The sequence below is a fragment of the Maniola hyperantus genome, chromosome 27 (genome assembly GCF_902806685.2).
Source record: "Maniola hyperantus chromosome 27, iAphHyp1.2, whole genome shotgun sequence".
Lineage (NCBI taxonomy): Eukaryota > Metazoa > Arthropoda > Insecta > Lepidoptera > Nymphalidae > Maniola > Maniola hyperantus.
In genome coordinates this window covers 6,315,514-6,341,080 of record NC_048562.1, presented here as the reverse complement: position 1 = coordinate 6,341,080, position 25,567 = coordinate 6,315,514, and the positions used below count along the sequence as shown (strand labels likewise).

The 25,567-nt window shown below is 33.2% G+C and overlaps 3 protein-coding genes across 5 annotated transcripts in view; 1 reads left to right on the top strand and 2 right to left on the bottom strand.

Annotated features, from left to right (window-relative positions):
- Nucleotides 1–8,369, top strand: part of rhea (Talin_middle and talin-RS domain-containing protein rhea) — an 86,248-nt gene extending 77,879 nt beyond the window's left edge. Inside the window, exons 63-64 of the mRNA XM_069508027.1 lie at nucleotides 1,511–2,599; nucleotides 6,827–8,369. Coding sequence (XP_069364128.1) covers nucleotides 1,511–2,597 — 1,087 coding nt within the window. The 3' untranslated portion in view covers nucleotides 2,598–2,599; nucleotides 6,827–8,369. The remainder of the gene's footprint in view (nucleotides 1–1,510; nucleotides 2,600–6,826) is intronic.
- The window catches only part of LOC117994782 (aldo-keto reductase AKR2E4-like), a 231,412-nt gene extending 210,497 nt beyond the window's left edge, over nucleotides 1–20,915 (bottom strand). Inside the window, exon 1 of the mRNA XM_069507987.1 lies at nucleotides 20,910–20,915. The gene's annotated coding sequence lies outside the window, so the exon portion shown is untranslated. The remainder of the gene's footprint in view (nucleotides 1–20,909) is intronic.
- qvr (protein quiver) overlaps nucleotides 9,973–25,567 on the bottom strand; it is a 35,999-nt gene continuing 20,404 nt past the window's right edge. For all 3 annotated transcript variants that reach the window (XM_034982655.2, XM_069508016.1, XM_069508015.1), the window contains 2 exons: nucleotides 19,206–19,352; nucleotides 9,973–18,605 (listed from right to left, as the gene is read on the bottom strand). In XM_034982655.2, coding sequence (XP_034838546.1) covers nucleotides 18,406–18,605; nucleotides 19,206–19,352 — 347 coding nt within the window. In that variant the 3' untranslated portion in view covers nucleotides 9,973–18,405. The remainder of the gene's footprint in view (nucleotides 18,606–19,205; nucleotides 19,353–25,567) is intronic.

The following is a 25,567-nucleotide window of genomic DNA, read 5'->3' as shown; positions in this document are numbered from 1 at the left end:
AAAATCTGTCTTTGTTGACTAAGAGCATCAAGTTAAAAGGTGTAATGTGAAACGTAGCAAAAACGTGACTAAAATTCCCAAAAAGTTCCAATTTCCTGAACTGGCTTCGTTCTGGAAGCTTCTTTTATGCACTGAGGGTAGATGCACACTTTTATTAAAGTTTCAGCTTAGCATTGGGTGTAAGGAGAAATGGGTCGCAAATTCTAGGTCTCCCAAAATCCCCAAAAAATCTTCCAATCCCTTGTTAATACCTTATCAACCTTTGATAATGCCCTGTTCTACATAATGTCTTGTCTGATTAACCCCACCATATCCAAAGACCTTTAGTTAAAGTCTTGTGTCCTATCTTATCTTATACCAGTACTATACAACGTTAGTTTTAGTATACGCAAAACCGAAACGTGTCGATTTTTTTTTACATAAAAAGTATATATCCAAAATTTCAAAAATATTTCATGAAAATTTACGCAGTGTGTGTGGCTTGTTGTGTTGAGTCGTTGTCCTCGCAAAACATGGTCACCCGAAACGAGCGGCTGAGCGAGCGGGACGGCTGGCGTCGATCGTACTCGCTCCCGCTTGCGCGGCTCGAATCAGCTGATGCATGCGGTCATTCAACTAGGTGTTAAAACTTGCTGGATTTTAAAGTATTTTTTGGTCAAAATATAGCCCGTAGTAAAAATGATTGCAATCGATTCTGTTACTGATTCTGAACAAACAATTTTCAGGTTAGGCGTATACCAAAACTAACGTTGATCACAAATCTATTTCCTCTAGGTTTTGTTATGTCTTTCACATTATAGTAGTTATATACGTATAGATAATGCTATACCAATATAGAAAATATGGATAGAATCACATTTTTTGCTAGGACACTATTGTATAAATATCCACAAAAATGTGTTGTTTTCTAAATCCTGCCAAAGGTATTAGTTTATAACTAGACGACAATCTAGGGCATCTGTAGTTTGTTAATAATAATAATCATTAAAACATTTTGTGGTTAACATTAGACGCATGGCATGTACAGTCAAGAGTGTAACTTTTATAGTCAAAACTCGTCTTTAAAGTTGGTTCTAATCTCTCAATTTGTTTAGAAGACCAATAGGGCCTAGCACACACGTTGCGACAGTTGTAATTGTTGTGATTGGCTGAATATTTTTGTCGCAATAGTGCACCTTAGCCAATGAGGATGTCAGCCAATCAGATTGCGATTATCACACTGTCAAACTTTGATGCTGGGTCCATTGGTAGTTTTCAATTGCTTACTAGATGTGCTGTTCTTTTCTATTTATTTATTCTAAGCAAGGATGCTTAGTGGTAATAAGTTATATTATGAATACCGCTACAATTTATGGTAAAGTTTCCACGATATTGTCATCTCTCACTAACTTCAGTGACGATTTTTCACTCAAAAATTGCACTCAAGACTCTGGTGACGGTTACTTTTCCGGTTACGGCTTTAACTATTAAGTTAACCTAACTGTATAATGGCAAAGTAATGAATTTTCAGCTACGAAACCCGTTTATACGACACGCCGAGACCGACCAACGAATTCTACACCCAATCCTCGAAGACGGACGAGCAGCGTCATTTCGAATCATCAAACCAGTTCTATAAAGAACAGAAATATGGCTACGACGCACCTAAAGTACCGCCAATGAGCCCGAAATTTAACGCCCGCGACTTGAAATTCGATGAAACACCTGAACCAATTTATTCTACGCTTAAAAAACCTTTCGACGGTGTCGGACAGACTTTTACCGAGCATAAAAAGTCAACTGAAGCGATCCCAGGTGGCACGAAACAGTCCGAATTCACAATCAAAAGCGAGTCGTACCAGTCGTATCCAAAAACAGAGTTTTTCAAAACGGAAACCAGGCAAGAAACGAAATCCCCCTTTGCCACGTCTACTCCGGCTAAAAGTCAAACTGTGGACTATTCTAAAACGGCCAAAACCGATTTTATGGATTACTCCAAGACAGCCAAAACAGACTTTGTGGACTACGCCAAAAACGCCAAAACAGATTTTGTGGATTATTCCAAAAACATGGATATGGTGAAAGCCGTAACACCAGAATATGAAAGGATTTCGTCCCCATATGGAAAAGACGTCCATAGCTTTGGCGGACCCAACTTCTTTGAGGAGACAACCACAGAAGTAAAGGAAATACCGAACGGCACTCAGAAAATAACCAAAACCACCATCTATAGCTCTTCACCAGTTAACTTAACGACAACAAACACGAAATACGAACCGATTAAACTCGAAGGGATCGACGAACTATCGAAATTCGATAACGATTCACGTTACAGCACTTTGGACTCTCGCTTCAACACTTTAGAGTCGAAATTGAGTTCGGATACAAGTCGATCATTCATGCGACCATCCGATTTCCAAACATCCGATTACCAAGCGACTACAAGTGTAACCAAAGTTAAAAAACCATCCGATTTAGTGAAGGAAATCGATTCGATGGACAAAAGGTTCTCGACAAAATCGGTTACATCCGAAATTATCGAAAAGAAATCTGTTATGACTAGTTCGCACAAATCGGAGAGCAGTTCTACGGTGACTAAGAAGTTTGGGAACCTCTAAAGGTTTGAATTCTTTTATAGGTTATGTTTTGCTTGATGTTGTTTTTGAGTAGATTTTGGTAGACTTATGGTAGAAACACATTTACAATTCGTCATGCCACGTATCTTGAGTAAAAGAGCTGTCAATTTACAACATGGCTCCTCACGCGCCATTTTAACTCTATGGGATAAAAGTACGGTTCGCCTTTAAAATAATCGTACTTTTGACATGAAATTTGACACAAAAAGTTAAAATGGCGCATGAGGAGTTAAATTTTACGCGTTATAAATACAGTAGGCCGGCTGAGACCTGTTTTTGTACAATGCGCAGTCGTCCGCCTCGTGTTCAGATAGGACTACTTCGTTTGCGCGTACTATAACGGAAGCAATGATGATAGCCTAGTGGTTAAGACGTCCGCCTTCTAATCGGAGGTCGGGGGTTCGATCCCGGGCACGCACCTCTAATTTTTCGCAGTTATGTGCGTTTTAATTAATTAAATATCACTTGCTTTAACGGTGAAGGAAAATACCGTGAGGAAACCTGCATGCCTGAGAGTTCTCCATAATGTTCTCAAAGGTGTGTGAAGGTGGGTTATTCCCGTTGAGTCACACCCCCGTGTGTAACACTGACACAAGGTGCCAACAATTTCAAAACATTCCCGTTGAGTAACACTCTTACACAACGTGCGTATTGCAAATGTGTTTCTACAATAGTTTTTAAAGGTTGCATCAAGTTAGGCTGAGATCTATAGAACGTACTTTGGACTTTGCTCAGACTGTACTTAGAGTTAAAACAAGACAGGCTTTTGTCAGCGACAAACCTGTCTCATTTTAATTGGACTTTAAATCTGAGCAGGCTGGGTTTTAGGCATTATTTTATTACTACACTCAAGACCCTATTGTTGGATTTGTAAAATAATGATGGAGGTGAGAATTAACTACGTAAACTTAAAACTAAAGCTACGAGGGTTCTAATCGCGCCCAAGTCTGAGAAGAGCCCACAAGAAACTCAGTCCGTACTACCTGGAAGGTATTATTAATGGTCTGAGCAAATTCAGAGTACGTTCTATAATATTTCAGCCATGTTTTGTGCTTGCGTTTTTATTTATGAGTTTGCATTTATGCATTAAAATCTGATTAAATGTAGATTTAGGATATAATCGAAGGTGCTCTTATTTTAGAAGTGTAATATTTAGTGCCTATACTTATCTAGATTCAGCAGTTAGAAAGAAATTCTAAAATGCCTATAAGGGTACTTGACCATTAAAACGGTGCGGAGCGTAGATGTCTAGCAGACCAATTTCATTTTATACTATAATTTTTTATTATATTTTTTTTGTATTTTCAACACTTACAGCTTTACAGTAATGTAACATAAGTTTGTATTTTAAAAAAACAACATAAAAAGAAATTAAACCATATGTAATGGAACGTAAAAGATACATTTTCTATAGTGCTTAGACATCAGTGATTAACGTAGAACAGTTTTCAAAAACCTGTCAAATATCCTATTGTTCAGACAAGCCATCACATGCTTACGAGCACGAAGAAACCAATTTAATTTGGAAATTTTGGTTTTGATATAAATAAATATAAAAATAAATATCTAATCAAATTGTTTATAGCTGACGTTTTATTGCGTCATTTTTGTATATTCTGATTGGTCTTCTGTACGTCCCCGCTCCAAATCGTTTTAGTAGACAGGCGCCTTAAAATCAAGATTTTTGAACGTTTTATGATATTTTTTTTCTTCATAAAATGTAGTTCTGACTATATTTTGTCTTGCTCTTAAACTCACAAAGTGCTAATCCCTCGAGGAACCTTATTATAAATGCCTTTATAATGAAATATAACATTTAAAAAGTCTAAAGATTAATTATTCTTACTTACAAGCCCCGCAATTTGCTTTTGCGCTGGAACCGTGTCTCATTAACATCGAAATGACGTCATTTGACGTATATTTAAGTAAAAATATACTATCAGTTCGAAACTTCAGTCTAGTGCTGACGTCACTAAAATGGCAGCCACGCGCTTAGCAATTTGTGGGACTTATACCTATTAAATTAAAAAAAGTTTTTTCATAGGACTTTTTAACGAGAGATTTTATAGAACCCTACTGGTGCTTACTTTAAATTATTATAATATATGAAAATTCAAAAATATTGTGCCTGAAAGCCGCGTGTGCCGCCAAAATTTGAAAAAAACTAAGTACATACACTGTTCACTTAGAAAATTCCAAATATTCAAAAGTTAACTCTCCACGGTTAAGTATGAGTTGACTTGCCTTTTCTAGACTAAAATGTAAATTTTAGTATCTAAAAAGCGTGGGAAGGATTCTGGTACCTAATTTTTTTTTTAATAGATATAGCGAGCAAACGAGCAGGCGGGTCATCTGATGTTAAGTGATTACCGCCGCCCATGAACATTTGCAGCACCAGAGGAGCCGCCGATGCGTTGCCGGCCTTTTAGGAATTTGTTGGTCCGCCCCTTGAATAACCCCATGTTATAATCTAGTGGGAACACCGCCGATGGGAGTTGGTTCCACAGTTTGCACGTGCGTGGAAAGAAGGATCTGGCTTAATTGAAACATATATCTAAATTAAAAGTAAAAGAAAACATTAAATTAAAACTAAAATAAATTAAATCTAAAACCTCATCGTGACCACCGCAGCGAGGCATTGTACCCAAGACGCTGGCAGCATTACCCCTTTGGATGGCCGAACTAATTATTTGACCAAGGTAGCTGCCAGCTCTCGGGTTAAGTATTTGTGGATTAACTAGTACATTTTAGTATTTCTAGGTATGATTCCGAACCACGCTGCACGCAGTAGCAGCGCTGCCGCAACAGTGCTGTCACCAGCTGCCACAGTCCTGTCGCGGCACTACTGGTCCACGTACAATCTCTAAGCTTATTTGACATTACATTCCCAGCTAGGCAGCAATGTCGCGGCAGCAATGTAGCGGAACATTGCCGCGACAGGACTGTGACAGCTGGTGACAGCACTGTTGCGGCAGCGCTGCTGCGTGCAGCGTGGTTCGGAATCATACCTTTAGTCTAGTTGGGAATTTCTAAGTGAACATACTTTATATTATATTATTGTTAGTGCCTTTACGAAATATTTATGGATATAATAAAAATATAACTGTATATTATATAAAAGCTATCGGGTCTATGTATGTTTCACTAAAACCTCATTTAAATATTTGACAGACTTTTTAAAGTCTTTAAGTACTGTCAAAAATAGTACAACAAAATAATAAAATATTATGCTGAAATCTAACTGTATAGAAGTGGTAGGTACAATTTTTTTTAAATATTATACTAGGTTTTTGTAACGTCAAATTACGATTTTTATAGGTTTTATATCTTACTTAAAGTAAAAAGTTACTAAAATCAATTTTGATTTTTAACCGACTTCAAAAAAGGAGGAGGTTCTCAATTCGTCGGAATCTTTTTTTATATATTTTATATACATATTTCGACTTGATTTAAAATAAAATTAATTTAAATTACTTCTCGTTTTTAACCCGAAAAATAAACTAATTTGTGATGTCCATCTTCGTTCTTATTACTAGAGTAGGTACAGTAATATTTATTAGATTACAGTGAGATGACAATTTCTGAAATTCAATCTTGAAATATTCTCTAAAGTCTTGTATGATAGATACAAATAAAAATAGAAAAGCATAGGTCCGAAGTGTAAAGTGCCATAGACAAGCCTTAGGTTTTGTATAAGTGTTTAAAAAATTGTATAATGTATATAAAATAAAGATAAATAAATTTTTTATTTCTATTGATAGTTTGTAGTGATGTTTGGTGCAATTTTATAATTATATTAATTGAAAATTTTATCGACTAACTAAGAACTTTTTTTTCGACTAATCGACTAAAAATAATCGTGTAACTGCAAAGGTTTCATAAGCTTAAAAAATTTGATGTATATAATTTGTATTCACAAAAAAGTTATTTTTGTCTTTTATTGAGATATCTATTCATAATTATATAAAATTATAATTTAAGCTTTAGGTTTTAGCAGCTAATGTTACTAATTAAGAAAAAATCTGAAGTAGTAGTTTTATGTGAAAAATTGCTTATGAAATCTTATAAAATTACTAAAAATGTGAAAGCATGTTTTGAAAATTAATATTTATATACTAAGTATTCTAGTGTTGCTAGTGTTAGAAATATAGCTTTTATTGCATTGATATATAATTTGGTACAGATAAAGTATGTTTTGTATTTTTTTGTAGCATAATGACAACGACCGAAATCTCGTCACCCGTCTCGACAGATTATAATATAAGAAAAGATATTTTTATTTGACAGTTTTGATCGGGGCCCTTTCTATTTTTTGACATTTGCTTATTTTAAAATATTATTAACGATATCATTTTATATTATTACAATTTTTATTTCAAAGGGCCCTTTTTAAAACCAATTTTAAGTTATGAAGTACATTTATTTTTAAGATGAAAAGGTGCCTTAAAATTGCAGATTATTTTTAGGAATATTTATGTTACAAGAGAAAAAATATTATTTTATTTTTTAAATAGTTTTAGTATAGTGATGCCCGCGTAAGCGAAACGTCCACTGAAGGTAATGAAACACCAATTTATTAGATTTTATTATACAGTAGATATTTAGATTATACATTATCATAAGTCTTAGATCGAAAACCGTAAAAATCTAAAATTCTATCATCGTCTTAGAGAAAGCAGTGCAACTAACAGAAAAAAGGTCTTTTTTTGTAAAAAAAAGATACGGATTTTTTCTGTAATTTGAGCCTTATTTTATGGAAAATTTAATTAGTTTCAAGCAAACAATTTTTTTTTTATTTGTCATTTTTTTTTTTTTCTATGTTTGTATTAAGTTATTAAATTCCTTATTCTAAGGGCTTATAGTAAAATTAAATAACATTTTGGCAGTTTTTAACTCTTTATATCTTAGTTTTGAATACTCTATTATACATTTTCTTTTTGACAATATCTCTGTAGTGAGATTTTGTTTTAAAGAAACTGTATAATATTTGTATAATGTGTACAATGTTTGTATAATTATATAACGCGCTATATTGCTTAAGAAATATATAATTGTGTATTGTAGTGTATAACTGGAACTAGAAGTACACGTGTATCTTTTTAATATTTATATTAACTGTATTTTACCTGAGTACTGAGTAGTCAGTAATATGGGCTCGATTTTACATTGTAAACTTGACATGTCAAATTCAATATACATTTGACAGATATTTTATTGTTGACATCAGTGTTTATTGTTGACATCAGTGTATACTATACCTACTTGTATTTTTTTTTACTTTTTCTGCAACGACGAGTACCTATTGAATTTTTTTACGAATGAATTATATTCGCAGATTTCTTTACAAATACTGATATTATGTTTATACTATTGTATAAATTAAACCTTACAATTGTTTACAATAATTTAAATAATATTTTTAATCACAGTATAAATGTAGAAACCAAATAAATTTTTACTAATTCTATTTTTTTTTGTGTAATTAATCGATTTGAATTATTTTTTGGACTAAATATATTGATTTGTTAATATTATTTTGAGATTTTATTCATAGGTCTTTACTGATTAAAATTACACGGAACATGCAAGTACGACTGAAGTAAAAACTGGGCAAATGTGTAAATTTTTATTAGTAAGGGCCTTGGTGTATAATGTATAATTATACAATTTATGTATAACGCCGGCAGCTGGCTTGTATTAAGCTGGGGCATTGTATAACTTACATCGATGTAATAAACTGTAACTAATTAATTACCTATCTTGTTTTATTATGACTTACCTTCCCTTCCCTTAAACTTTCCTATCATCTATTTATTTATTTATTGAGATACAAGTTAGCCCTTGACTGCAATCTCGCCTAGTAGTAAGTGATGATGCAGTCTAAGATGGTAGCGGGCTAACATGGAAGGGGTATGGCAGTTTTTACATACACACAAACTCACAAAATCTGTACCTTTTGCTCTCACAGCAATTAGAAGAAAAGCAATTTTTAAACATCTATAACTTGTTCAACCTTAGAGGCGATTTAACTAACCTGGAAGGGGTATGGCAGATTTTATTAAACCTTCCTCCCCTTTGGTTTCTACACGGCATCGTACCGGAACGCTAAATCCCCCTGTAATACCCCCCCTTGACCACTTGGTGTTTATGTACAGTGCTTCATAAAAGGGTTTTCGCAGCCAATGTTCTCAGAATACCGTGGGAGCTCTATTTCTCATGATGTGACGCGCAGCATCGCGTTGTGCAGCGCCGCTCTAGTGTGCGACATTGCACCATACGAAACGATTGAAACGTTATTTTGACGCTTTTTGTGGTGCAGCGCCGCTGTAATTGCGGTCTCGCCTTTATTCTTGTTGCACACATCTCTAGGAATTAAAATGACATGTCTGAAATTGCTAGGTACATGGAGCTCATTGAAAAAAACAGCACTAATGCTGTTTTTTAGGGTTCAGTAGGTACCTCAAAAGGAAAAACGGAACCCTTATAGGATCACTTTGTTGTCTGTCTGTCAAGAAACCTACAGGGTACTTCCCGTTGACCTAGAATCATGAAATTTGGCAGGAAGGGTAGGTTTTATAGCCACATAAGGGAAAAATCTAAAAAACGTGAGTTTGTGGTTACATCATAAGAAAAAAATTAAAATGTGTTTACCTATGAACAAATACTTAGATATTGCTATTTTCAACTTTCAAAGTAAGATTATTATACTAAGTGTGGTATCATATGAAAGGGCTTTGTACATTATAAAACAGATTTTAATTAATTTTTAGGCATAGTTTATGTTTTTGATTTATCGTGCAAAATATCGATAACATACGGTTGTACTACGGAACCCTCGGTGCGTGAGTCTGGCTCGCACTTGGCCGGTTTTTTAATATACCTATGTTTAGACCAGTCGTTTAGGTTTCTGTACAACAGAAAATTAGCCACACTTTCTCACTACTGGATGAAATGCATTGTTGCAGCACCAAGCATACGGCCTCATAGTCGGGAGGTCGGGGGTTCGATCCCAGGCACGCAACGCACCTCTAACTTTTGATGGTTATGTTTGTTTATACAAATAAATACCTCTATCGTGAGGAAACCTGCATGCCCGAGAGTTCTTCAGAATGTTCTCAAAGGTGTGTGAAGTCTGCCAACCCACACTTGGCCAGCGTGGTAGGCAGGCCAAGCCTTTCTCATTCTGAGAGGAGACCTTGCTTGCTTGCTTTGCTTGCGAGGATGCTTGGCGATGAATTGATATTGATGGTACTGGGCCGCTGAGTGATCTGGCATTTTTATGAGGCCATTAGTAAGCGACTGTCTCGAATCCACCTACCGACTTACTGGTTAAAGGGGAAAATTAAAACTAAAGAAATAATACTGCACTGTTTTTTATTGTCAGCAAAATTAGCTTTTTTTGAAATCCAAACTGCCATTTGTATTGTTATTTTCACTAATAATAATTATCATACATACAATTATAATAAAATTAAAACATTGTCAATATTCTGGGGACTGAAGTACACTTTATATCACACTGCTCCAGAACAAAGAAACAGGAAGTGACTAGACGGCCACAAGCGCTTGTTCGATAATAAAAAATATTCGGCCACAAGTTTATTGGCTTCCAATATTAATTGTTCCTGAACGCAGTTCACTTGTGGCCGTATATTTTTTTGTTATGTTTGTGGCTATCTAAACACTTCCAAAAAATTATACCTACATTTGAGAAAAAGTGTGTTTAGTCTTACATAAATCATTACAATTAAGTAATAGTGTATAATTAGTACATAATATTTAAGATTAAACACAAAATATTCATTACCTACCAAATCATGATTTCAAAAATAGGTAGGTACCTAATTTCCTTAATTTCGAAATAAGTATTTTTGCGAAGAACATTTTGACAGAACCAACTACCTAATGAGTTTCTAACTTTTATCCGCCTTGTACCTACATAGTGATGTGACAACTTAAGAAGTTTAATATTAGGTATCGATAAATTTTCTTTTACATTTTTTGAATTAACGTTTGGAAAATAACTTATTTTTTTGTATTAAAATTAAAGGTAAAATAATAACATGTTTTAATATACTTGTTAAGTTGGATACAGTTCAAAATATTTCAAGTCAGATTAAAAATATTACAAAAGTTTAACATTATTAACAAATAATATTTGAAACAACAGCTAGGTACTTACATAAATTATTGTTAATCTAAAATTAAATAACAGTGGTATTTAATAAATAACCGTGTCAAAAATAACGTTACTAAAGACATTATAACGTAACAATCCATCCGTTATTCGTTATTATTATTTCCTTAGGAAAAAAATAGCTATACCTACTATATACTAAACATAAAATTAACATTCTAATAAACGATCACAGTCAAATCTGATTTTTTAAATTACATTAACTCTGAACATTTAATTTATTAAACACAGAACAAACAAAGTACAATACAATATTTAGTAGCCACATAATTAAGCATTTTTATATTTGTATCTCAAAACATCGAATGACAACACATACCTAATCAAATCGTACAGTTTAACGATAAAATTAATTAAATGAATGCCGGTCGCCACATTTCGATAAAATATTATTAATATTTTATAAGTTGAACGAAATTTGTCGATCAGTCATTTGATTAATTTCACTGTAAGCTGGGACCCAAATATTCGAAATCGAATTTAACATTTACTGAATTTCAAAATGCATAAATATAAAAAAGAAACAATTATTAGCTTTTATAGTTTAAAAATTAAATTAAAAATTCACGGTGCTATGTATGTATGCTCACGAATAAATTACTTGAACCACGCACACATATTACTTGAACTATCAGTCTGTACCTACTAACGATTTTTTGAGTATTTGGGACTGTCATAATATCGAACCATCGAATAACATGTGAAAAAATAAACAGACAGGTCACAGTGTGTTTTGATAAATGAGCTTCGAAATCAACGCAATTTTAATCAGAATCAATTAAAATTTTATTAAATAGCTAATATTACGACTTACATGGGTTTGAATATTTTAGTATGCCTATAATATCTCCCATGATTTTTTTTTCAAAATAATGGCCATGCATAAAATCTGTATTAATTAGTAGCTGGTATCAATACAAACAAGTACCTATTGTATCCAACAAAGCTTGACGAAGTGTCAAGTTTCCGAGTTATAAGCTATCAAAGTTGTCTCGACTGATAACGATGACGCTACCAGTACAAAGATAGCTTATATCTCAGAAACGTGACACTTTGAAATATTTTGTTGCTTACAATAGGTAATTGTTTGTATTGATGCCAGCTATTGATTAATACCAACAGGTTTTATTCGTGACTACTTTTTTGGAATAAATGAAAAATGGCGGACTAATAAGTAGGCCAAAATCTCCAAAGCCCTATAATAATATTATGTCAAAACATAAAATTCAAGTCTATATTTATAGCGCTAATTTTGAAACTCCAGCGTAAAGACAACGTCGACTCAACTGGTGGTAACGAGTTATTATAAAGCGGGATATTTTTAGCTTTTACAGTGAAATAAGTGCAAGGTTAGTAAAGAACAAATTCAATAACGGTAACATGTTACTCCATAACAATGAAATGTTAATGAACCAAAGATTGAATTAAATATTACATACGTTATTTGTAGAAAATAACTTTTAAGTATGTTTTATGATAAAAAATTGAAGTTTTGTTAATGTTATTGAATTGTTATTTTGTAATGATAATTCGAAATAGATACATGCTTATAGTTTTCTAGGTTCTTAAATTTAATTCATTCGCCTCGCAGCATTAACAGGCATATGCCTAATGCAAAGATATGTAAGAAACTTTCTAAGTAACCTATAAATTTCATAACAGCTAGGTTTTTTTTCTATGCGTGATATGCAATCGTAAAGTGAAAGAGAAATGTTTTATTTGAAGAAAAATGTATTTTTGAAATATATTTTGTCACACCTAAGTAGTTCGTAGAAATTTAAATCAAATATCAGTTTAGTTTAATATTCAGCCGCAAGCCTGCACTGAAGCAACGTTGTTGAAAGTTTTGTATTCCTTTATCAATATTCCACTGCTGGGAGGCCTCTTGGCTTTGCCCACCAGTGGGACTTAGATATTATGATACAGTGGCTCTGAGACTTACTTTTTTATTTAGGTACATCCTAATAGCATTTCGCGCACAAGATAGGGATTATGACAATATATATTTCATTAATAATTACATAGCATTCTTACACTATTACAGTAGGTCAAAAATGAGCGGGAACGTTATCAATTGAATAGGTAATAGATTAACAGTTATAGTATTACAAAGTAAAATTAAAAACACACCACGGCATTATTATTAACTCCTTCAAAATAGAGATTTTGAAATCGATGGAAAATGATTCATTGTAGTAAATTTATCATAATTCACAACAGTTTTGCATTATTGGTATGTTTTTTTAAACTTTTAACCCAACTGCGTAAACTAAGATCTTTAAAAGTATTTAATAATCAAATCTTTCTGTATTTGGAAACATAGAAAGATTTAATTATTCTTTCGTATAATTTTGCACAGTCAGTGTAAGTTTAGTTTTAAATTAGTTACTTATTAAAATTTTATTTACAGTGATGACTATGTAAAAAATTAGAAGTAATATTTTTTTAACTTATAGGACTGCCAACTATCATTGGTGTAAAAAACTTATGGGCAAAATATAATTCAAATAAACTTTCTGGTGAAAAAAGTAACACATATTTTTTATAGGTAATATGTTAATTATACTTTTGATAATAAGCAGCCCTTTTACAGCAGGTGCCGGGTGTAAGGCCAACTACGTACGGTGCAGCGATCATGCCAAAACCACCTTTATAACCATTCAGATAAAACTGAACATGCAATGAAAACGATACGTATTTAATAAACTATTACGATCGAATAACGTTATTTATTTCGGTAACGAGTAGTAACGCAACCCTATTTTTCGTTTAGGAAGATATAACTATTATCATAATATAATTATAACTTTCGTCGATATATATTATATACACAACACTATATCTAGGTAAAGTTTGTAAGTACTAAATCAAATGAGGGATGAAAAACATTTTTGCGTAAATATCACTGATTTTTTGTTGTATATTACAAAGCGTAGAGCGTTCAAGTAGTCGATAAAAACGTCGATGAATGTTGTAAAGTAGGTACGCGTTACGTCAGCCTATTTTTTTTAATATTTAAGTATGTGCCTAATAGTTTTTCATCGAACAAAAAAAATTGCTTAGTCTATAATAATTTACGAAGGAGCAAGTTTTTTTAATAATAACGTACCTATTTTTTTTACAATATACTATCTCATTCATATTAATATAATACAAAACAGAAAGAAAACTTAACAATTATTTTTATCTACAATATTATAATATTAACGATTAAATTTATTTGGTGTTTATGTTCCTAAATTAATGGTTTAATAGGGCTGCCATCTTTTTAACAAAATCATAGTTATAAATTTGTTATTGCTTTTTTTGGAATTGCTTTACTATCTACATAGGTACCTACTATGATTATTGGTTTTGTATAAAACTTAAATCGTTTAAACTACTTTTACTCAAATCAATTTTTAGTATTTTCGCATATTATTTTATAGAAAAAGTAATACTGGCGAAAAATACAATGTGATTTTTTTTAAAACTAAACCTTACTGACAACCCTAGATTACGAATAGCTGGACTAAAATCTAGCAGTTTTATTTTATCTAATCCTATACCTCGTAAATCACACTTTTAAAATATATTTGAACATTATAAAAATCATGCTGGTATTATTATTGGGTCTAGGAATCGATATTTTTATGCCAAAAGAATCCTTTTGTGTATGCATCTTCTTATTTCAATATCATTAGGTAAATATATTATATATTTTTGTACTTTGTTAGGTACAGAAATGCAGCTGAATTAATATTTTATTTAATAAATAAATTTTCTGCATCTCACTCAATTGGCTGTGTTAGAAAATTGGACGTTTTAGGGCTCCGTACCTCAAAAGGGAAAAAGGAACCCTTATAGGATCACTTCGTTGTCTGTCTGTCTGTCCATCTGTGCGTCAGTCAGTCGTGTCTGTCAAGAAAACCTATAGGGTGCTTCCCGTTGACAGAGTCATGACATTTCGTAGGTCTTATAGCACAAGTAAAAGAATAAATCCGAAAACCATGGATTTGTAGTTACATCACACAAATTCATATGAAAGGGCTTTGCCTGTGTATTTTTAAATTTTTATTTATTTTTATGCATAATAGTTTTTGATTTATCGTGCCAAATGTCGAAAAAAATACCCGAGTGCGGAACCCTCGGTTCGCGAGTCTTACTCGCGCTTGGCTGGTTTTTAGAATTTCGTAATAATATGTTTTCACTTGGTTGCGATTTTATTTGATGAGAATAATCCAAAAAAAAAGTAAATTAAATTAACTTTTGTGGGCGAGATCAAATATTAATTTAATCAAAAAAAAAATTTCTTTTAATCACACAATGGTAGGATACTCGTATGAAAAAGGTACTTAGGTAGTTAACGTCTCATAAAACTCAGTTTTCTAACACATATGAAAACACAAATCTTTAAATCTCAACGAAAAACAACAGTCCTATTCGAACCACACTATTTCTTATTTTATAGAAATTCATAATTTCTACGATATCACTTTTAAAACGACTCCGGGCCCAATTTCCTATGCCACTGAAATTATGATACACTTGCAACAATAATTTACGACGTCAAACTTGATTCTGATAAAGGAGTAGGCTAGGCAGATCAGTTGATGTTGATTGATGAACCCATTAACATTTGCAGCACAAGAGGAGCCACTAATGCTTTACCGGTACTTAAAAAAAAATTGCCGGCCCTTCAATAGCCCATATTGTAGTTACAATTTACAAAACACAGCTGGTAGAAGTTGCTTCTACAAAACGGAATTAACCTTTATTAAAGGGCGATGGAAGAGTATCAGATATTTGGTCACTAGTTCCAAGAAGACGTTGGGGTCCAATGGTGCGTAAATGTCGGGAGATCTGCTGAGAATATCGTGTATCGGTTGAGATGACGACGAAGGTATATAAATTGGGAAGTTCGTATCAAATACCAATTCAAGAAACTAAAACGTTATATTCAGAACACTCCCCATTGTAACATACAGTGATGTAACAGATCCAGGGTGGGTACATAGGTATTAATTTAGGGCAAGCGGAGCTGCTTGCTTTTGACACTTGGTGTCAAAGTTTGACGTTATAAATTTTTTCGCAGTAACGATTTCAGTGCCTGAAAAAATCGGAGTCATGGTAACCCTATCAGTTTTTTTAATCGTCTATTTCATACTTACATTCGACTACGGTATGCGGCAGTACACGCTAGTTCTGTCTCTTTTTAATTCATTTGTCTACCTAATATGTGCTCCACATCTATTCTTTATGTGCATCTATGAGCAAATTCACTTTGGTCTACAAATTGGACCAATTAGTTAGAAGCGTCGGCGAAGGTTGGCTTAAGTCAGTGGCCAATCTAGAGAAAAATTGGAGGCGGAAAAATGCATGCGGAATTCCGCTTGAATATTATATCCTATGACAATGTTAGATGAGCACCATATCCAATGCCATTTATGAGCGTTTACCGGCACGTCTGTGATAATGCCTGGTAGACGCAGAATCAGGCTATTTTTACTTAGTGCAACTGCCACTCCTATACTAACGATGTCCTATCACGTAATGGTTGGAGCGGAATTCCGAACGTTATTTTCTGCGTGCCGTATTTCCTCTAGCTTAGTTCCTGGCTTGACACTCCTAGCACCAAACTCAATACGATAATCGTAATCCTTACAAATGGCTCTTTCGCTATTAGCTCCTTATATAACCCGCACCAATAAAGAAAAGATACTAAAAATGGCGAAACTTAACTCTCACATACTATCATATTATTACTATTGATTTACTACTATTGATATACTTATCATATAATTATAAACAAAAACAAACGCTTTGGGCTATATAAACGCAAAATTATGACGTTAAAAATATTCTTAACGTTATAATTTTTGCGTCACGCTATAATAAATAAGTCTTGTAAAATAAAGTAACATACGCTATTTTTTGACTATTTCTTGGTGCGGGTTATACATAGAAATAGCAAGAGTACATTAAATTCAGCCAGTAGCAACAATTACGATGATAGACGAGTTTGGTTCTAGAGTGGCTGAATCCTTACTCGCTATGACTTTCAAATCATAACACACGTAACGTCAAATTTGACAGATCGTATGAAGAGGAGTCAAATATGATGACGTCACAAAATGTATAAGATTTCAATGCCATTGAGAATCAGGATCCATATCGAGACCAATGTTATCGATAGTCAGTCCCATCACTATGTGACCGAGGTCCGAGCATTATTTACACGCTAGAAATTGTCATTTGAATATTGCAGAGCTAACTATTTATTTATAACTTACTAATATATCGTCGATTCCCTTAAAAATACTTTAGTATAGCGAAAACATCTTTGTCGAAAAAAAAATGTAGATAATAGCGTTTAGTTTTCACACTAGTTGATTTTCTTATTCGTTAGACTTGAGAAAGACGCAAATGACGAAAAAAAGCCGCGCCGATAACTTCGATACTAAAATATTATAATTTACCAAAAATCGTTAAAGAAAACGAAACTTCATAAAATTGGTCGCGCGCGCCTAAAGTTATTAGTAGCTGATTCAATATCCTTACTTAGCTAGGTGGAAAATAATTATTATACCTAATTATTAAGTACTTATTAAAAAAAATGCGATTGGATCATACTATCAAAATATCAGCTTATTTATACAATTTCAATATATTTTCTTTATGATAAGCGATGAAAAGGTTGTTGAATACAAAAATTAATTTCAAAAATGGAATGTGAATGAAAAAAATGTTAGTAAGAGTTTTTTTGTCTATTTTTTAATATTATTTCAAAATGCTCTGTGAAAACTAAGCACCTTCGAAAACTATGTCTACAAACTACGATTGGACGAAAAATTTAATTAATACTAGGGCTGCGCTGAGTTTGTCGATCGATCGTACCGATATCGATATTTTGTTTCGTGTCCGACACTGGCCATGCGTGCGTAACGTTATAAAAAACGGACGCAATTCAAAAATATATCGATACCATACCAAAGTTTTACAACAGAATTTATCGTGTTGTGCGAGGTCTATTGATTGGAAATTCCGTATAATGGAATATTTCGTAACATCGTTGTCGCTTGAGAATATCTAGAGGATGATATCGATTGCGAATTTCTATGAATATTTAATGATTTCTGTCTATAAACATAGAAATATAAAACAATCTCGAATCGCCACGTTATTAAAACTGATACGATTTTGATAACTTTTCTAATAACTCTATCGACATCAACCAATATCAACCGCTAACTACAATCAAATCCACCCAATGGATATCACCCAATTAACGGTATCCGTTAGAACTATATCTCTCAACTGTATCGATAATTTACCGATACTTCCAATATCATTTAACGATAACCTATTGACAAAACCGATAGTTATCAAAATAGTATCAAAACAGAATACTAATGTGATAACTATTCTAATTCTATCGACATCAACCGATACCAATCGCACCCAATGGATATCACCTGATTAGCAACATCGTTTAAACTTTTCAAATGTATCGATAATTTACCGATATTTCCAATATCATTTAACGATAACCGATTGACAAAACCGACCAATCGATAAAACCGATCGACGCTCAGCCGTCACTAGCATCCTACTTCACCTGCAGCATGCACATGCGAGCAACGCTAGTGTTGTGATCGCCAGCGTGATGTCGACGGTCGATGCGCGGTTGCACATGTCCTCCTCACAGAAACACATGTGACCGGTGCCTGTACTTTCCATCATGCACACGTGGTCGACCATGAATAGGTTTATTTGGAGCTGGGACGTGCAAGTTCGACGGACTACCTCGTACGCTGGAAAAGAGAATTTATAAAAGTTAATTTTCATCGTTTTAAGATTAATAAATGTGCGAATAAAAGACAGAATAGAAATATCATCAGCCATTGCCATCAGGTGCAGATCTGGTGGTAAGTGATGTTGAGTGTTTTGCAATCAGTTGCAGCCAAGCGCTAGTCTATAAATTTAAAAAAATTGTATTTGTCAAATGTATCTACCACTAGTTCGGAATACCTTTTCTACCGAGAACACCCTGACGAGAATACTTTCAAGAATGAATAGACAAATGCACTCCACCTTAGACCTCATCATTGATTTAGGGGGCCACCATCACCAGGGATGATTATGGTCAAGCGTCAAAAATATGACGGGATACCAGTGCAGACCATGTTGTTGCAGAACCGATGGCCGCTGAGGCGGACGTGTTCTAGAGTGGAGGTCAAGTGCCGCCTGCCGGCAAGTATAGCTGACATCTTCCAGCTTGCAGGACTGACAATCTTACTGTGGTGGGAAGTGGGTCGATAAGGAAGGAAGACCGTGTGTGGTGGTGCGCATTTAGGAAGGTCTATGTCCAGCAGTGGACGCACGCAGGCGCAGGTTATTGGTTATACACTTACGACTTTTCGAGTAGCGCACCATCTTGACGCAGCAGCCGTTGCAGGTCTGCAGCGGCGGCTGGTCGCGCGGCAGGGCGGTGTAGTTGAAGGGGTCCTTGCAGCGCGCGTCCGTCCAGCTGTCGCACTCGTAGCAGTATATCGTGCGAGCTGCGGACAGGATTATCAGTCTTATGACATACCAGATAGAGTTCAAAATTTAAAATCCGCCTACTCTTATAAATACCACCACGGAGGATTGTCATATTATTTAAACATCGTATATTCCTATCCTAGTATTAAATAACCACTTACAATTAAAAAGTGTGATTTTAAACTTGCGGATGTTTTTATTAGTTTCAGAATTATAGGTAAATTACATATACCTAACCTAGAATCATTGTGACTTAATCTTAGATTTAATGAAAAACCGCAAGTTCTTGAGGTGTTAAATCCTATGTTTAGTTGATTCAGAGATGAAACAGCAACAAAATGTAAAATTATTGAAGCAATTCAATATTCTTTCATCGATATTAATTACAACTTCATGCAACATGAGCATCACTATCAGGTACTAACGTAGAGAAAAATATAGATGACCTTTAGAAAAATATTTATAATTATAGTGATGTGATATTATACCGATATATTGGTATCGATATACCGACATATATCGATTTCTTATTATTCTTATTATCATCGGCTTGTAGGTATATATGTATTATCATATAAACTTATTATGTTTTTTAATCAGTCGCAAATAAAAAAACACCTCGTCAGGCTAGGCAAATGAGGAAATGACAGTTAGTTATTACCTAGGTACTAATAATAAAAATGGATTAACATCAGCACATTTGCAGAGAAGTCGGTGGTCACTTACCATCAGCTGAGCAAATTAAATAAGTAGGTTACTGGGAAGGTACTTAAATAAATATCAGCAATAGGTAGGTAGGTACCTACTTAATTGAAATTCATTTCATGCAAAATCATTCTCAAGCAAATAATACCCTTATACCTAGTTGCATAAGTATCATAATAATATGTTCTATGCATCATACTCATGTGTGAGATTTTTGTATAAAGAAGAGAGAGAAGTTAAGACAGTGGGCTTTAATAGTGATGGCTAATAACATCTAATGATGACTAACCAAAGTTATCATCTATCAATTATTAATTGAAATGTAGGTAGTTGTAAATTTTGTCAGGTAAGGCCAATATTAAGTTATTAAAATCAAGCAAAGCATCTGCTGTATTATCTGTGATGATAAATTAAATCCAATGATTACTAATGAAAGTTATCATTTATCAATTATTTGTCAGGTAAGGCCAAATACTAAGTAATTAAAAAATCAAGCAAAGCATCTGCTGTATTATTTCAAAGTAAGAACCCTAATCATCTAAACAGGCTTCTATAATAATTAGAAGCTAACAACCTAGTGTTTACTTTTATCTCAATGTATAAAATAAATAGCACAAGAGGGTAGGTTATAAATACAGAAGTAAAACCAACCAAGTCGAATAATAATTAATCATTTATTGAAAGATCTTTAATACTTTAATCTTTATAGACCTATCTGTATTTGTTGTATTTCTCAGCATAGGTCTATTTCATATTTAAATGAATCTACCACCCGTTTCCAAAGGTGTTTCGTTGTGGAGAAGAAATGGGCAAAGAAACTCCACAACACACATCTTTTAAAAGCATTACAACATTCCATAATACATAACATAATATCTAAACATATTTGGTACATGGTTATAATAACTAAACCTTTATAAGGCAAGTGATTACAATAAAATATAAGAATACTTAACTTCAGTAAGGTCCGCTGTGTTTGCTCTGGGCTGTCGATACAAGACTGTCCCCTCTCTGTCGAGGTAGGGTACTTTTATAACACTGCCATCGCAAACCAGGCGGATGTCGACTATCACATGATCTTAATATTAATCATTATTTATTTTAGGTTTGTTGACAAAAGGTATGTTGACACACCCAATTTACAATAATAAAATCAGTGACATTGATGGTCTACGTATTAATAATTTACAATAATAATAAGCGACTTAAATTGTCAGTTTACACAACATTATTATTTCACATAATAGCTATTGCCAACTGTATGTTGACAATAGCTTAGTATAATGTCACTCTTAGTGCATTGACAGTATTTAATTTACAATGAATAATTAGTTACCAGTATTGACAATTCACATAATATTATTTATCGTATTGTCACATTCCTAAATATTAAATTAAACAACATACAAGAAAAGATACTATTCAAATCATACCCTTTCCGTACATTGACAGTATTTAATTTACAATTTTACAATGAATAATTAGTTACCAGTATTGACAATTCACATAATATTATTTATCGTATTGTCACATTCCTAAATATTAAATTAAACAACATACAAGAAAAGATACTAATTAAATCATACTCTTTCCGTACATTGATATTGAATCCGGAAACGGAATTACGATTCTGTTTTAAATAATATCACAACAAACATTTACTTCAGACTCCCAAGTTTATGATTAGATGAATTTTAGCATAATAATTATGTATCCAATTTTATCGTAATATAACACGGCCATACTGACAAGTACTTCGTTCCCGAAGTACATAGGGAAATTAGAAAGAAAAGAAAAAAAAATCTAGCTAAGAGCTAAATAAAAAAAATTACTGTAAGCTAAAAAGATCTATAAGCTAAGGAAGATCTATAAGCTAAAATGATCTATAAGCTACAGCTACCTAGTTTAACTGTCCCTAACTGGCTGCGCCCCATAATTTAATGTTTAATTATTTTTTTTGTATAATATGTATAGTTTTTGTTTTATTATTATTAGTTTTATAAAGCAAGGGGTCTTGTACTAGACTCTTGCCCAGTAGAGGTCATTACTAGACCTCGCTACTTACTGGCACCGTCCGAACAAGCCGTCTAACATTACCAACCAATATTTTTTAACTTTTTTTTTTTTTTATTGGTACTAGTAATGATTAGTGCCGGCAGCCCTAACTAACTGGCCTAACCGCTGCCCCCCCATAAATGGGTCTTGTACTAGACTCTTGCCCAGTAGAGGTCATTACTACACCTCGCTACTTACTGGCACCGTCCGAACAAGCCGTCTAACATTACTAACCAATATTTTTTAACTCTTTTTATTTTATTTTATTGGTACTAGTAATGATTAGTGCCGGGCAGCCTAACTAACTGGCCTAACCGCTGCCTCCCCATAAATGGGTCTTGTACTAGACTCTTGCCCAGTAGAGGTTATTACTAGACCTCGCTACTTACTGGCACCGTCCGAACAAGCCGTCTAACATTACTAACCAATATTTTTTAACTATTTTTTTTTTTTTATTGGTACTAGTAATGATTAGTGCCAGGCAGCCTAACTAACTGGCCTAACCGCTGCCGCCCCATAAATGGGTCTTGTACTAGACTCTTGCCCAGTAGAGGTCATTACCTAGACCTCGCTACTTACTGGTACCGTCCGAACAAGCCGTCTAACATTACTAACCCCTTTTTTTTTTGTTTTTTTTTTTTTTGGGTCTAGTAATGATTAGTGCCGGGCAGCCTAACTACCTAGCTAACTGTCTGCCGCCCCCATAAATGGGTCTCGTACCAGGACATTACTGAATTATCACCAATAAGATGTATCACACCAATGGTGTAATACCAGCACTGTCAAGTCGAGCCGTCTAACATTACCCGACCAATGAAAAGGGCAATGATTAGTGCCAGGCAGACCTAACTAACCTAACTCCCTTTGTTTTATATGTTTGAATAATAAAAATTGTCCCCTTTGGGAATAATAACATCCGTTTCATACGGGAATAAAAAATTGTCCCCTTTGGGAATAATAACATCCGTTCCATACGGGAATAATAACATTTGTCCCATTCGGGGATAATCATTGGATTTTTTTTTTGTTTTTTTTTTTTTTTTGTTTTTTTTTTTGTTGGTTGCTACATTCGGGAGTCTTAACATTTTGTCACATTGTGAGTCTTAACATTTTGTATCCATTGAGCATATTTTTTTTTTCTTCCTCTGTTCTGTCATTTAGCATAAATTATTAGTATGTTTTATTACCATTCGGCCATCTTGATAAGTACTTCGTTCCCGAAGTACATAGAAAAATAGAAAAATGCAGCCAGTGAACTTAAATGAACAACGGCAACAAAAGTACCGACATAGAAAAAATAAGATTGCTCCATTCACAAAACGATATTCAATGATTCAATGTCAATGTTACTGTCATAAAAACCAGGATAGCCAGACGTCAGACCGAAATCAGAGTAGAATAGAATATGTTTTCTTTGTTGTTACCAAACAATGTTCCCCAATGTTAATATGTATACGGTTACTACTATTACGGTTAAAGAACTTTATTCTCACTAAGAAATAAATTCACTTACATGAGAAATTTTACAAATAAACAGTAGGTATCTTATCCACACATCCACTGCGATTTTATACAAAATAAAGTGGGTAGAAATAGAATTGGCAAAACACGGATTACTAGAAACGGCTTGGTAGTAGGATAATAGTAATAATATCTGTACCTATGTGTATGTATTACATATGTATTATAGTAAGTATAGGGTTTATAGTATATACAAATGTATACATATATCGCACCGACGACACACTGTCGCAACCCAAAACATGTCAAATTTGAGTGACTGACTAACTGTCGTGATACCCTAACCAATATTGCATCATCTTTAGTTACATCTAAATTCGACGAAGAAGGACGTGACAGTTTACTGTTTAGACCGCATTAATTCAAATTGGAACGATATTGTTGAATCAGGTATGTAAAAGTTCAACTATGAATTCGAGTTAATACAATATAGCTGATTTAAACCTAAATAGATATTTCTAGTGTGCAGGTGTATTTCTAGTTATTACACTATTATCGATTCACAGAAATGAAATTTAAAATAGTATTTTCGCTTAAGACACCCTTATTGGTTTAGTAAGTCATTTTAATGTGAATTAAATTGTGACCAGTGGGGTAGTAATTTTAATGTGAAGCTGGAAACCAAACGTTATTTTTCTGTTGCTTTGACACCAGCATAAACAATTAAACAAAAATATTAAAAGACGAAAGAACTGCTCGACAAAATATGATTCCCAGGACCTATTATGAATCTTACTTGCGAAGTTTGACTGGTTGATTTTAAGTACTTAAATAAAAATATTGCTGTCATTTTGATGCTAATTATTAGAAACAGACTGATGTAAAACTAGTTTAAGTATACTATTATTATAGAAATACTATTATTTAATTTTGCCTAGCTCCAATTTAGTGACTACGTACAATTACTGTGCAGTTACAACAATAGCTGATTATTTAAGTTAAAAAAAAATATTTTGATTGGCTCTGTTTTTTTTTTTGTATTCAAGACAAATTTTGTTTGTTTTGGAAGGTTTTTTTTTTTGTTGAAAAAGGCAGAAATTGTTGAAATTAAATTATTACTTTTTATAAATAAAAACTGATTATCTGATTGAATTTTCTTGATTATCTGGTTTTATTTATCAATGTCCAAACCTGAATGTGAAAATTATTTTTTTGGAGGGAACTATAAAACTTAAAACTAAATTAAATAATTGTTGTAACTACAAAATTATACTCAAAACCATAAGGAAAAAGTCAAACATTATTTATAGTAACTCAAAAATTTTCAGCAATAACTATACAACTAAAAATAATTACTCTTTCTGAAAACTTTTTTTTTTTGAGCAATACAGTCTTAACTCAAAAATTGCGAATTACAGTTACTACCTGTAATTTTGAAATAATTAGTAAATGATAATTGCGTTAATATTATTTATAAACCTTATAAAGTAAGCACTTTTTTATAATCTATAACAGGAAGTGAATAATCAGTTTTTCGTCGATTCTGAAAAAGTCATTCTCTGAGTCACGACAGCACTGCATCACTAGTGCGACACGTATATTTAAAAATGTTTATATGTTTGTATTTTATTTTTATTTTTATAGTCATGTATGTGAATTTAGTATGAAAATATATTGTAGTTATATTTATATGTAACTATGTAATGTAGCATATGGTTTTTTTTTTGAGGTATTAATTGTAAGTAGGTTATATTATTGAAACCATTTATTGAGTAGTATTAAGTCATTTTGTGCATCTGTGATGATTGTGTGTATTGAGTTGCCATAGTAAAATAAACATGTATCATCAGCGTACAACAGTATGTTTCCTTTTAAACCTATTTCATTTATACTATCAATATAGATCAGGAATAACAAAGGCCCTAATATTGATCCCTGAGGAACGCCAAATGTACAAACAGGTTTTGGTTTACTCCTATGATCTCCAGTTTTTTTTTTTATTACCGCTTGA